The 14761-nt window shown below is 52.0% G+C and overlaps 1 protein-coding gene across 4 annotated transcripts in view; it reads left to right on the forward strand.

Moving 5' to 3' along the window:
- The window catches only part of PFKFB4 (6-phosphofructo-2-kinase/fructose-2,6-biphosphatase 4), a 37368-nt gene that overhangs the window by 7044 nt on the left and 15563 nt on the right, over nucleotides 1-14761 (forward strand). For 2 of the 4 annotated variants that reach the window (XM_033132560.1, XM_033132559.1), the window contains exons 2-9: nucleotides 1739-1855; nucleotides 2014-2110; nucleotides 7381-7447; nucleotides 9898-9972; nucleotides 10362-10418; nucleotides 11105-11226; nucleotides 12983-13190; nucleotides 13743-13889. In XM_033132560.1, the coding sequence (XP_032988451.1) occupies nucleotides 1739-1855; nucleotides 2014-2110; nucleotides 7381-7447; nucleotides 9898-9972; nucleotides 10362-10418; nucleotides 11105-11226; nucleotides 12983-13190; nucleotides 13743-13889 (890 nt within the window). Of the gene's footprint in view, nucleotides 1-1738; nucleotides 1856-2013; nucleotides 2111-7380; nucleotides 7448-9897; nucleotides 9973-10361; nucleotides 10493-11104; nucleotides 11227-12982; nucleotides 13191-13742; nucleotides 13890-14761 lie in introns of those variants that run through there. The other 2 variants (XM_033132561.1, XM_033132562.1) reach the window with 2 other exon arrangements.

The following is a 14761-nucleotide window of genomic DNA, read 5'->3' on the forward strand; positions in this document are numbered from 1 at the left end:
GGGTGGCCTCATCAGAGGGGACAGGAGAGGTGCAGGTTTTCCCCCACAGTTTGTAGCAGTACACTGCCCTGCAGCTGCTGGAGAGCCCCAGCCAGCCGGCCAGAAATTGTGCAAACAGCACAGGCCCCAGTATAGCCGGCCCTCAGAACACAGGACCTTGCCCAACTTGTTTTTCTCTCCCCTTAGCCAATGCTGAGGTTTTTCTGCAAGTTTCCTCACTCTTGCTCACTGTCAACCTGTTCCATGGGATGCCCTCCTCCCCTCCTTTGGGGCTCACTGTGTGTGTCATATTTGCCCAAAGGTCATGCGACCCAGCTCACTTTTCAGTGTGGTCTCACTGGCAAGCAGGTCCTTCTCTGCAGGGTCTGCATGGGGACAGACAGGTACCTCCATGCCCCAAGTCCCAAAGGCAGTCGGTGCTTAGGTGCACCTGTGTCCTTAGCCTGGCGTGCTGCCAGGGTGGGTCACAGGGCACAGGGCAGAGCTTCCCGGAAGTACTCTAGCTTTTATATGGAGATCATGCTAGACCTCGCTGAGAGATTATCATCCCATTTTACTGGTGAGGACACTGAGGCCCAGAGTTGCCAGCAAGTGTCAGAGTCATGATAGGAACCCAGGTCTCTCTGACTCCTGATCCCCAGGCAAGGGCTGGCCTGGGGCCACTGTGCTGCAGCTCCAGCTGGAGACACCCTGAAGTGTGGGGCCTGGCAGTCTGTTTAAGGAGTGCTATCAGGTAGAGCCAGGTGGGCAAAGGAGGGGCACTGACAGGTCTCCACATCTGTTCATCTAGCCAGGTTTCACTTGCAGATGATGGTAGGGAAGCTTCCCGAGGCTTCTGAGGTGAGACCACACTGAAATCTGAGCTGGATCACATGAGGCTGGCCGTTCTGCAGGCCAGGAATTGGGGGTGGGAGGGCTATGTCTAGGCCTTCCCCACCTCCAGCCTCGGCAGCTCCTCTGGTTGGCACACTGACTTGGTGGTACATAGGATGGCGGTGGAGGGGCTGTCCTTGTGGGCACAGGCCTGGGTCTCTGGTCCCACCCCCTTTTGGCCCTCACACATTGGTGGGTTTTGAGATGCCTCCCTCCCCAATCCTGACCGTAATTTTTGAGCACCAACTCTGTGCCAGACCCCAGGATCCAAAATAGCTCAGACACTGCAGGGCTGCTTTCACTCCAAGTGATGAGTCTCGGGGAGCAGACTCCTTGGTGAGGTGACCAGGATTGAGGGAGAACGTGCACCAAGTGGGCATGTGGGTGCTGTGGAGGAAGGACTCAGGGAAGAAGCAGGTTTTGAGCTGCGCTTTGTTTGATGAAGAGAAATTCTCCCTGGGGGAGGGTAAGCAGTGGTACTGAGCTATTGGGAGTACTGAATGAATATTAGGTTCCTGGGTGACAGGCAGGGTTTTACCCCACTGGGTTTTGGCTCTGCCCTGCTTGCCATGGGAACTCCGCAGCAGTGTTTAGCCAGGGGCATGGCAGGTCCAGCTTTATGTCTTGTGCACATAAGGATAAGGGCTGGCGAGATCCCGGTGCCTCTGCTGGAGCCCAGACAGGCCTGGGGAATGGGGACATGCCAGCAGCGGCTTGAGACAAGGTCTGGGGGTGCTTAGGGAGCTGTCTCATATGAGGAGGCCCGGGAAGCACCTCTGTTGCCAGTCCTGTGGCCTGAGGATGAGGAACCTGCAAAGAGGGAGGGGTCCAAGCCCTTGTCTGACCTGTGCTCCTTGCCTTTCAGTTTGCATGACCAACTGCCCGACACTCATTGTCATGGTGGGCCTGCCTGCCAGGGGCAAGACCTACATCTCTAAGAAGCTGACTCGCTATCTGAACTGGATTGGCGTGCCCACTCGGGGTGAGACTTGGCCTCAGCTTTCCCGGGGGCATTGGGGCTGTGTGGGGTGGGGGAGAGAAGGGAGAAGGCTAGACTGTCGCAGGGCCGGGGGGTGGATCAAGGTCAGGAGTTGGGGAGGGTTGCTGTTCTGTGAAAGCTGAGCCTCTCCTTTTCCCCAGAATTCAACGTTGGCCAGTATCGCCGGGACATGGTCCAGACGTACAAATCTTTTGAGTTTTTCCTTCCAGACAACGAAGAGGGCTTGAAAATCAGGAAGTGAGTGTGTATGTGTGTGTGTGTTTACAGAGAAGACCCTGGGCCCCTGCAGCCCAGTTGCGAGTAATAACCCAGTTGCTCCTGAGCCCTGGCCTTGCCCTGCCTGGATGGGCTGTGACCTCTCAGGTGTGGTGTCGCTGGGCATGTGACGATGGGTTTGAGGACAAAGGGAGAGGGTGTGTGACCTCTTGGTGTCTGGCCTTGCCCTGCCCTTGTGTTAATGAGCCCTTGGTAAGGACATCGTGTAGGAGGGGAGGACAGGGCTCCAGGGAGATGGCAGAGGCTTAGCCGGGGCAGGTCAGGGGCCAGCTGCATAGAGGCCAGGCCCTCCATGGGGAGGGGAGCCCGAGTGGGTGCAGGGGTACAAGCCTCAGGGATGGGGCAGAGTGGGAGTGGCACCTTCTCACAAAGCCAGAAAGATCAGGCCCAGAACTGGGGCCTTTCTTCCCTTGCCCCAGGATAAGCCCCTCCTGTGTATTTGGAGGATGGTTAGCATGTGCTTGGCATGTTCTTGGCATGTATGAGATAGGCCTTGGCTTGGCTTTGAGGTGCTGGATGACAAGTTCACACTTCTGCTGTTATTCGTGAGGTGGAAATTTGCATATGATACTCGCCCCACCCTTACCCCCACACCCACCCCCACTTGAACTGACTACTTTCTCCAGAACAAGCACCAGCTGGTCGTCTGAGGAGCTATGCTATGCTCTTGTTGGCAGGTGTCAGCTGAAGGATCAGGAAGCTTCCTTGTCCTTGCTCTGGGCCAAGCCATGGTGGTAGGGCACTGAGCAGAGGTTGGCCCAGCTCTAGTAACTTCCCCAAGTCAAGCACAGCGTAGGCCAGAAGCCTCCTGGGTCTGGACACTGGGCATCCGGCTCCCTCTGTGGCCACCAGGTGGCAGGAGCTCCCCACTGGGTATTAGCCCTTCAGCTGGTCTTTGCTCTTGGGCCAATGGGGCTGGGACAGGCTGCTGCACCAAGAAGCGAAGGAGAGTCTGACATTCAGGCCTCTATGGCCGCGTTCTGGGTGAAACTCAAATCTGGGCCTTCTGGTGATATTGACCCAGACAAAGGGAAAGGGACTGATATTTGAACTCCTACTGTGTGCTGGGCCCGCGATGCCCATTGTGCCCTCCCCCCGTTTTACAGATGAGGAAACTGAGGCTCAGGAGTCTCACACAAGCTAAGTTATTTCACAGAGCCCAGACTTGAGTCTAAGCCCAGGTACCACTAACCGTCACTCCAGAATCACCCAATAGTAAGTGAGAGGTCGTATCAAATGCAAATTCTACAATAGCCTCAAACTGTGGACACTCACTAGCTTGTTTGATCCTCCCCTGTAGTGGGCGGTGGTGCCTTGCTTGTCCAGATGCTGAGGCTGAGGTAGAAAGCGATGGTATTGCCTGGGATGACTCAGGGTTTGAACTTGAATCCAAAGTGTTTGTGGGAAGGACACAGGAGCTGGCATTGCCAGAGCCCACCAGTCATTACACTCAGGCCACCCATCGAAGGAAGTACTGTGTTTCCCTGCAAATAAGCCCCAGTTAAGCTCGTCAGCCAGTCGGACGCATGTAGTACGTTATGACGATGTTCCAGAAGAAGATGACATGACTGTATTTGAATAAATGTAGATTGTTGTACATGAAAAAATAAGGCATTCCCTGAAAATACGCCCTAATGCATCTTTTGGAGCAAAAATTAATATAAGACCCAGTCTTACCTTCGGGGAAATACGGTATAAGACCGGTCTTATTTTCAGGGAAACACAGTAGTGTCGGGATTAATTTAAATGGGGGAACCCAGACTCAGAGAGGTTGGGAAACTAGTCCAAGGCCACCCAGCTGGAACAGAGGTCCCAGCAGTAGAAGGTGGCAGGTTCGTGTGCGCTGCTCTGCCGGCACAGCTTCTGGCGATTCCTAGAAACCCTCCCTCATGTAGTCAAAGCCTGGGTCTGGCCACTGGACAGCATGGCCTTTCCCATGAACCATTCCAAAATGTGCCACAGATAACTGGCAAAATAGAAGACTCAGACTTTTTAAAAAGGGAAACCTGCGAAGAGAAGGCTGCATTTCCCATGGGCCGGGGTACTCACACATTGTTGACGTCCCTGGAGCTACACCATGTTGAGGTCTGTCCTTGCCACTGGGCACAGTGGGAGGTCACAAACAGCGGGCACAATCGTGTATGCACATGTGGGTCACATGTACACACTCCATCAGGCACATTCATACTTCTGCACACAGTCTGTTGCCGCTCACGAACCCCATATACATACACGTGCATGTGCACACACCCCCATAGATACACATGGGTTCGTACTCACACACATACCCATGTATACACAGTCACACACTGCGTGTGAGTATGCACACCTGTGGACACCGACACGTAAATACTCAGAGACATACACGTGCACGTACTCTCAGGCATACAGCACACGAGGACAAGTACATACACACCTGCATTCCTCATGTACACACAGGGCACACTCATGCTCACCTGTGTACACACACACACACTCGAGCACACTCAGACATGGTGTGGGGTAGTCCCCAAGACCACCCCAGTGTCAGTGATTTGCTAGGATCACAGCATGTGGCCGTACTCCTGGCTACGATTTATCAGTAAAATGATACAAAGCAAAATCGGCAAAGGGAAAAGACACCTAGAACGGAGTCCAGAGGAAAGCAGGCACAGCTTCCAAGAGTCCTCTGCCCCGGACTCACACAGGATGCACTGAATTTTCCAGCATGGATTTGTGACAACACAGGTGAAGTGTTATCTACTAGGGAAGCTCATTGCAGACATGGGCCCAGGGTTTTACTGGGGGCTGGTCACATAGCACCCTGTGCCTAGCACGTACCAGAATTTCAGAATCCCAAAAGGAAAGCAGGTGTTCGGTATAAACCATATTGTCTGTGTAAACTGTCCAGACACAGTGAGTCACTTATTGTTTAAGGAAAGTTTTTTTGTGTGTGTGTTTTTTATTTCCTTTTAATCAATGTAGGGATCTGCTTACAGTTCAGATTCTCAGACCCCAGCCAACGGCCAGCCTTGCAAGCAGGCCTTTCAAAGGACAGTGTTCTCAGGCTGCTGTGTTAACTCTTTTCACACCACATGAAGGTGCATGTACATACACCTACACACATACTTGCATATCTCTCAGCACATGTGTGGTCATATACACACTTGTGCTCACCCTTTATGCATACATGATATACAGCAAGCATACTCATATATGTGTACATACTACATGAAGGTGTGTGTACACACTCCTTGTGTATGCCCGTGGGTGTTCACACACATGCATACAAAACCTATACTCATGTGCAGAGTGAGTGCACACATACCCTAGGCACACACACGTGTGCACACGCAATCATACCTGTGCCTTTTCAGTCACCACACACGAGGGCTTGAGGACACTGGGGTCTTTTCTCTGACCCCAACTAATTCTCCAGTTCTTTGACACCAGCTGATGTCCATCCAGTCATTTCAATTCAGTTCTGGCACTACCTACCTGGAGTTAGTGTCAGTTCCTACAGGTGGGTGGCACAGTCGCACTAGACTGCCTCCACTTCAAGCACCAGTCCCACGTCTCCAGGGGACTACCCATACTTCTGACTGATCCACTATAAATCAGGGGTTCCCACAGGCATCACCAAAGCCCAATAATGAAGTTCGTCAGACTATGTGGTCTGGCCAAAAAATGCATGAGCAGGGGTTTGCAGTAAAGAAGGGAATGAGTTTATTAGAATCGGCCCGTCAGGAGATGGCGAGCTCATGCCCTAAAAGACCTGACCAGCTGGTGGCGTGCAGGTTAGTGATTACATAGGGGCCGAATGACAAGACGTGGTGGGTTAAGAGTTCAGGGATGTGTTAGGCACTGATTGGTCAGAGGTGACATAAGGGTAACGAATTATTTCCTCAAGTCTTGAGGACAACTCGGAGGTCAGCTCCTGGTGCCCAGAACCCGCCCGGCATCAGTTTCAAGGAGAGGTAGCCAAGAGAGACCTCCTGGCTTAGGGCTCAGACGCTGAAACATAACTTAGGTTAAGATGTTATCTTTAGCCTGCCAGGGGCATACGCCCTGTGACTCAAAATCAAAACTGGGCTGTTGTCTTCCGCTGCCTCAGGGGTCACAATCATCAAGATGAGAGACTAAGGTCAGGTCTGTGAAGTGTGCTGAGAAAGAGAAGAAGGGAAATAAAAGTGTTTTGAAACTACACTTTAAATCAAATTGGAATGGCAAGGACCCTTGGTTTCACAGCTTCCTCCTCAGGGTCAGTAATTTGCTAGAATGGTTCACAGAGCTCAGGAACATACTTTAGTTATGGTTATAGGTTTATGATAAAGGATACAACTCAGGAGCAGCCAAACGGAAGGGATGCCCAGGCAGGGGAGGGGCAGGGCCCGGAGCTTCTCTGCCCTCTCACGGCGTGTCACCCTCCTAGCTCCTTCATGTGGTCAGCAACCTGGAAGCTCTCCAACTCACATTGTTCAAGAGTTTTTATAGAGCTCAATTCACTCTCCAGCCCACCCCCTTCCTGGAGGTGGGTGGATGGCGCTGAAAGTTCAACCCTGTAATCACTTGGTCTTTCTGGTGACCGGTCCCACCATGAGGCTATCTAGGGGCCCTACCCTGAGTCACCAAGTTAGCAGCGCCAATCCATTTTGCAGCAATCAACGAAAAGGCCGAGGTGTCCTGAACAGTCTAGTCAGGATCAGTCGTGATGAGGATTTTGCCTTCCAGAGGGTCTGTGAACATGGGTGCAAGAGAAAGAGACAAGCACCCTCTTCAGAAGGGTTGCTTTGGGGAGTTCTCTCTTCCAGGAAAGAAAATTAGATATTAAGTGGAATGTTGCCCTAGGGGCCAGTGTTGGTGTCTCCCCTCTCCCACCACCAGCCCCCGACACTCACACCTGTCTGGTTTTAAGAGCATTTTTATTGACAATCAGGGAACATGCATGACAATTAGAAATCATGAACATGGCAAACTGGCTGCCTGGATATGTACGTGTTAAGATGAGAAGCGAAAGTTCAGAAAAGTGGTATTTCAAAAAGTATTCCCAAAGGCAGAAACACAGCCTTCCGCCCTTCAGGAGCAGAGTGAGCTTGAAAATCATCTCAAGGACAGAGAAGAGAAACCTTGAAAAAGAGGGAGGGGGCCCCAGGGGCTGTCCTCTCTCCTGTCTGGCGTAGGACGTGTCCCTGACCCGCTGACCTCCAGCCAAGGTCTGGGTGCTGGCTGATGCTGTGTTTTCTCCTCCAAAGGCAGTGTGCCCTGGCAGCCCTCCGTGACGTCCGGCGGTTCCTTAGTGAGGAGGGGGGACATGTGGCGGTGAGTGATACCCTGGCGACATCTGGGAGTGACGTGGGAGCCCACACCCATCCACCGCTTTGCTCATCAGGCGTCTGCAGGGGAAGGCAGGGTGTGCACCAGCCCCTGGGAGGAAGTCTGCAGCTGCTGTGCAGAGGAAGCCAGAGGCTGGCTACGGGCTAGGAATTTCTCCTGGGCTGTGGTTGTGTGTGACCCTGCAGGACTTCCTCCTGAGTGCTCACACTGTGAGTCACCTCACAGGTTAGAGGAATCACGGTACCTAAGTCTTTAGCAAATGTGATTTCTCCTGGTATGGGGAGAATCATGCCCAGCATTGAGTGGCTGTTGAACCAGTTGAATTCTGGGTGAGGGAATTCCACCTGTGTTGGCCTCTCTAGTCAGATGGAAGGGTGGGACGAGCAGGGCTGAGCAAGGGTGCCTGTGGGGAAGGACCCTACCCCACCCCTATGCAGTCAAACTTGGGAACTGTTTTTTCCTTCCTTTTTCCTCTTGGAGGGCATGCCTCCTGTAGGCCCTGTCCCCCGGCTCCATCTCGATCAGTTGTCCTCCAGGTCTGTGGCACAGCTGTCACCCTGGGAACTCCTTCTCCCTCCTGACTTGAAAGCCTTGCTCTTGGACCCATTGTCTTCCTTTTCCTTGGTTTACTGACTTGTTTTGTTGGAGCACATCCTCCAGTAGCTTCCTGAGAAAGGTACTCGGGAAGTAAATTTCACGAGACCTGACATGTCTAGAAATGTCTTTTTTTATCCTTATATTTGATAGTTGGGTATAGAATTCTAGGTGGGAAGTAGTTTCCCCTTAGAATTTCCACGTTGCTCCCTTGTATTATGGCTTCTAGCGTGCCTATGGAAAAGTCTGATGTCATTTGAATTTGCTGATCTTCCTAAAAGCTTCATCTCTTGGAGGGAGCTGGGGGCTTCTCACGGCCCTTCCTCTGGGGAGGCCTATAGAGTCTTCAAGGTGATGTATCTTGTAGTGAGTCTTCTCTTCACCACGCTGGGTCCCAGACCCTTTCCATCAGGAATCTCTCCAGCAGGTCAGAGAAATTGTCATTTCATTACTTGGGTAAACCTGCCACTTTCTGACAGTTGACTCCTCACTTCATTCCCATTTTCAGAGCTTCTTTTTCTAGAACTGTTGGTGTCTGGATGCTAGGCTTGATCCCTAATTCTATCTTTTTCCCTTTATTTTCTCCTTCTGTCCTTCTTTGCTTGCATTGAGGGAGACTTCTTCAATGGTACCTTACAAATATTTGCTTGAATTTTTAAAAAAATTTCTGTGCTCACATTTTAATTTCCAAATTTCTTATTCTCTGAGTATTCCAGTGTTTTAGAACTCTGATCTTATGTCATGGTTAGTAGAGCATTCTGTATCTTTCTCTAGATAATAATTATGTTTTTTGGTGTTTCCTTCTGTTCCATGCCCTGTCTTCGTTTCTTGAAGTTTCTTTTATTCTGTTTGATTTCGTATGTTTTCCACGGTAACGGTTTTGCTGGAGCATCCAGTGAGCCCTGGAATGCTCTTTTGAAAAAGTGATGCTCTAGGGCGTCCAGTTTGCTCAATGGTTAGAGCGCAGTGCTCATAACACCAAGGTCACCGGTTCGATTCCCACATAGGCCGGTGAGCTGCGCCCTCCACAACTGGATTGAAAATGGACTTGACTTGGAGCTGATGGGTCCTAGAAAAACACACTGTTCCCCGATATTCCCCAATTTGAAAAAAAAAGTGATGCCCTAAAAGCTGCTTGGATGGGCGGGTGAGTGGCTGTCCCCGAGGGTGCCCGCACAGGCCCCAGGCTGGTTGGATGAGGTGGGGACGGGCCTGCGGCTCCACTGGCTCTTGGCTGCAAGGCCAGCCAGTTCCCCCATTTCCTCTGCACCCTTGTCCCTTTTGACAGATGCCTGTGCCCCTGTTCCTGACCATCCCGGTTCTGTACAAGCAGGTGTGCTCTGGTTGGCAAGGGCTTATGTTTGGTTTTCTCCGTTTCTGAGTTAGTCACTGTCCTACAGAACTTTGTGGACATGTCCCGTTTCTCTCCTTTCCTCTCCTGTTGTCTTTATGCTTCTGTTCCCATTCTGGGGTCTCAGGATGGAGTGGAAATAAACGTGGCTTCAGTTCTCTAGGTTCAATTTGTTTCACTGGAAGTCCTGTTGGTCAAACATGAACTGAGCACCTGCTCTATGCAGAACAGTGCTGATTACATTCCTCCATGCCAAGGGTTTGCTGCCTGCCGGGAGCAAGGCACCCGCTCCTTCTAGCTTCCATGGGGCATGCTCCCCCAGGAAGGGGAGAGCCAGCCCAGCCCTTGCAGGTCTGAAGGAGACTGGCCAGGCAGGTGGCCTGGACAGCAGCTGGACTTGGAGAGAAATCCAGTCCCTGTACTGCAACTGGCAGGTGGCCTCCTACCTTCTCCAGGGCCAGAGGCTGAGTTAACACCTGTTTGGTCCTAGGTTTTTGATGCAACAAATACCACCCGAGAACGGAGAGCGACCATCTCTAATTTTGGGGAACAGAATGGCTACAAGGTGAGACCTTGTGCCTCACCTCCTCTGTTGGGCCGTGGAACGTTTGGACCCTCCGGGGCCCCTTTCACGGCCTCCTGATGTGGGCAGGGCATCAGGCAGGCAGGCAGGCTTTCCAGTGGATTTGGGATGAGAGGGGTCTTTTTTCTTTCCACCTGGGATCTTCTTTCTGGGGAGGCCGGAGTCTGGGTGGGAGAGTGCTGGATAGGGCAGTAGTACCTGCTTTGGTTCCAGGCTTCTAGACGCTGTCCCCCACCCCCAAAAGCATGGCCTCAGGGCCCCAACTGCTCAGCTTGGCCTTCAGTGGGGTAGGGAGCTCCATGGAGCCAGGCCCAGAGCCCTAAATATGTCTGCGGTCCCTTCTCTCCTGCTCGCCCTGGTCCCTGCTGCAGACCTTTTTCGTTGAGTCCATCTGTGTGGACCCTGAGGTCATAGCTGCTAACATCGTGGTGAGTGGTGCATCTGACCTTGTTGGGACAGCAATACAACCATGGTGACATGTGACAGTGAGGTCCCTCTCCAGGTTTGCACTGGTGCCTGGGCCGGCCTTAATTTGGTCTTCCTGGACCTTGGGGTGGGGGTGGGAGGCAGTAGAATGTGGGTCAGGTGAGCCTGAACCCCCGAGGGCCACTCGTATGCTGGGGCCGTGTGGCATTCATTCCCGCTCCCTCCTCTTCCCCACATAATCCCCTGGATAAAGGGGGAGGAGCTTCAGCCCCTGGGTAGCAGGGTGGGGTGAGAGGTGATATTTATATTTTTGAAAGAGGAAGAATCTTGACCCCTCTCCCCTGCTCCCTGTTTATCTAAGGAATGAACATCTGGGTTTGGGGAGATAGTTCAGGTGGGGAGGGTCTTCCAGGACCCTTGCCCCTCTGGCCTCACTTCACTCTGTCCCACAAACATGAGGGACCCCAACGTCAGGGTGCCCAGTGATATTCTCTTAGCACCAGTATGGGAGCTGCTGGACTCTTCCTAATGGGACCAGTCCCTTTGGGGGTTGGCCTCCACCCCTCTCCCCAGCCTTGGCCTGGCCTCCGGCCCAGCCCCCGCCCCCCCTTCCCAGCATTCTCCTTGGTCTCTGGTCCTGTGTGGCCTCCAGCCTTGATGATCCTTGTTCTGTGTGTGGCTCCGGCAGCAAGTGAAACTGGGCAGCCCTGACTATGTCAACCGGGACAGTGACGAGGCCACAGAGGATTTCATGAGGCGCATCGAGTGCTATGAGAATTCGTATGAGTCCCTGGATGAGGACCTGGACAGGTGAGCAAGCAGAGCACTGTGTCCTGTCCTCATGGGACGGGGACGGGATCCGACTTGGTTGCCTCCTTGCGGCTCCCCATGGTGGTGGCTGAGGGGCCTCCCCAACAGGCAGAGATGGCCTTGCTCTCTGTTTCTTTCCTTAGGTCAGAGGTCGTTGGCTAGAGGTGACTTACAGAACCCCTGTTGTCTTATCTGGAGTTCCGAGAGTCAGAATTTTCCACTTTTCCGTCATAAAATCAAGGCTCTTCCCACAGGCATTTGCAAACATGACATACTCTTCTTTACGTGCACAGTCTGCGTTTTGAGAAGGGGGCAGCGGTGCCCAAACTGCCTCGTGGCCAGTGCTATTAGCTGCCCACCTCTCTGAAAAGGAAGATCCAGCAGCAGAGTGGTGGGTGGGTTGGGGTCTTTAGGCCCGCATGGGGGCATTCAGCAGCAGTCAACAAACTTTTTATACAAAGGGTCAAGTAGTGAATATTTTAGGCTTTGGGGCAGGCAGCCAACTGTGCTGTTGTAGTGCAAAAGGAATGTAGACGGCATGTCAACAAATGGGCTTGACCATGTTTACCAGAATAGGCTGTGGGGCTGCATTTGACTTGTCGGCCATCCTGTCTTACGTAAATGGGGGCAGCGGTTAAGTAAATAACTGTGTGACCCCTTGGTAAAGTGTTACACAGTCATTATAAACCATACCAAAGAGACACAGGAAACTGTATGTTAGGCATTGAGTCAAAAGGTTGGAATATAAATCTGTGTTTGGTCACTTATAATGACCTAAGGCTATACATGTAAACAGGAAAACAAGCGGCCGGTGGAGGGCTGGGTTCTGGGTCTGGACTTCTGGACTGGCTGTGAGTACAGCTGGACTCTCAGCCAGCCCCAGCCGGTTGGAGCTACGTGACGCTTGTGGCTGGGCCTTTCCGTGGTTCTCCGTGTGTGCCCTGGTCTCCACAGCACAGAGGTTCTCCTCAGGGTTCTGTGATGTGACCACAATAGACGGGCTTATATGGAGCAGTTCCTGTTGGATTTGTCAGTAAATGGTGGCGGTGTCTGTATAACACCCCTAAACCTAAACCAAGGTCCCATGGTCCAGTCAGTGAGAACTCAGATGAGAACATCCAGAGGGCTCTGGGGGGAATGGACCCAAGTACAATGCCTGAGAAACGGCACCTTTTCCTCCTGCTGCCCCACCCCCTTCCGCAAACATAAACAGATAAGTGTGCTCTGAACGCTTTGCACACAAGGAAAGTGGCTGAGCTGGGTTTATCGACAGCTGCCACCAGCACCATCTCCCTGGGCTTCTCACCTGCCTGCTGCCCAGTGTGGGGCATGGCAGCCACTCGGCACATGGATGCCGTGAGCCGGGTTCTAAGGGGAGAGTTCACCGGGGGAAGGAAAGGCCAGGTCCATAGATGGATGACAGGAAGAGTGGTGGAGAGGAGCATTTGTCAGCTACTCCCAGGTCAATCCTGGCAAAAACTGTCTCTTGTTTATTTTACAGACAGTGTTGAGAGCTCAGAGGTAGGCAGGAGGGGTCCGGGCAGAGCGTCACAGTGACCCCTCGCATTAGCTGTCACCTGTGGAAGCGTGATGAGTGTTGAGTACCTCCTATAGGGTTTGTCTGGAGGTCACACATGTTGTGTTGCTCCCATCTCACCCCCATTACTTACACACCAGCTGACAGTCCTGTGTGTTGTGATATCAAGGCTCGAGGGACCTGGTCACTCAGGCTTCTCTCTGCCTTGTCTCTGGAAAGGGATCTGTCCTACATCAAGATCATGGACGTGGGGCAGAGCTACGTGGTGAACCGAGTGGCTGACCACATCCAGAGCCGTATTGTGTATTACCTCATGAACATCCACGTCACGCCCCGCTCCATCTACCTGTGCCGGCATGGGGAGAGTGAGCTCAACCTCAAGGGCCGGATCGGCGGGGACCCGGGACTGTCCCCCCGGGGCAGGGAGGTCAGTGTGTGTGTGTCTGTGCATTGATCCCTCTGGGTGGCTGGGTGTGTGCATGTACGTGCACTGGGGCTGGACTCCAGCTCTTGTAACTATTAGATAATCATCAAGATGGATGACCTTCCTTCTGTCTAGAATGTCCGCATCATATAGGGAAAGTCACCAAGCACCAAGCAGATGCCTGGATCTCTGGCTTCCCTGTGAGCTGTCACCAGCTGGGACCCTTTCCTTGGAGGGACATGACATTCTGAGTCCCTACAGTACAGCCAATGGCTGCACTCTATCTAGTCCGGGGGAGATAGTGAGGCCTTAGTCGGGAGGTCATACAGCTCAGGGCACGTGGTCGGGTTAGGGGGCAGTGGCAGGGGATCTAATGAACCACAACTGGGACTTCGCTCGGGGTTTGGGAAGAATGCGCAAGAACAGCAGTTGTGGGTGTGGGTGTCATTGCGAGGTTGGTGCACGTGTCTTACAAATCCTGTGTTCTCTGACACTGGGTGTTACCTCATGGACCCTGTGGCTGTGTGGTCTGAATTGGCCTGTGATGTGTTGCAGTTTGCCAAGAGTCTGGCCCAGTTCATCCGTGATCAGAACATCAAGGACCTGAAGGTCTGGACAAGCCAGATGAAAAGGACAATCCAGACGGCCGAGGCACTGGGTGTGCCTTACGAGCAGTGGAAAGTCCTCAATGAGATCGATGCGGTAATCCTCACCTCTTCCCTTCCCCGGCCCAAATCTCCCCAGCACAGCTGCGCTCAGCCAGGGTGACAGTGTTGAAGGTCAGGGCAAGCTTTCTCCTTAACTTTTCTTTGTTGTTTCTCACTCCCTCCGTCCTTCCCTTTGTTTGCGTTTACCTACCTAAATCAGCCAGAATTTATTTTGATGTTCTGACATAAGCCTGAAGTCTGATCTTTCCCCAGTTAACTCATTTACTTCTAACCATCCATCTCTCCTTTTCCTATTGATTTAGTTTATCTACTTTTAAGTTCTTACATATGATTTATGTATCTGTTCATGCACGAGTATCACACCGTTAATTATGGCAGATTTTTACCATGTTTATTGGCCATGTGATAGCTTTTGTAAAGTGTTTTATTCTTCCCCTCCCCCCATTGGATTGTCTACCTTTTTCTTATTGATTTTTAGGATTCTTTATGTATTCTGGATATGCATACCTGGTAATTTTTGATTGAGTGCTGGACATTTTTGGGGGCGGGGAGTCCCTGGGTGGACACAAGCAGGACATCTTGTATGAACAATTGTGGGGATAATTTGAGGTTCTGGTTAATGTTATCTTCTCCAGAGGATTAACTTTTGCTTCTGGTAGGCAGTTGGGGCAGATTACCTTAGTCTACTCAGAGATAAAGGTGTTTTAAAGCTGGATTTTGATCTTTGTAGAGGCTACTCAAAGTTTAGGTCTTCCTAGACTTTTCTGATGGAAACCTTGTGAGCCCCAAGCTTTTATCTTTTTGTCCCCTCAGCCTGAGATTGCTGACAGCTCTGCCAAGCTTCTGTCCACTCAGTCCCCACTTCAAACTTGGCTTCTCATTCTTTCTTTTTCCCCCAGGTTCATT

This window comes from Rhinolophus ferrumequinum, chromosome 17 (assembly GCF_004115265.2).
Source record: "Rhinolophus ferrumequinum isolate MPI-CBG mRhiFer1 chromosome 17, mRhiFer1_v1.p, whole genome shotgun sequence".
Taxonomy (NCBI): domain Eukaryota; kingdom Metazoa; phylum Chordata; class Mammalia; order Chiroptera; family Rhinolophidae; genus Rhinolophus; species Rhinolophus ferrumequinum.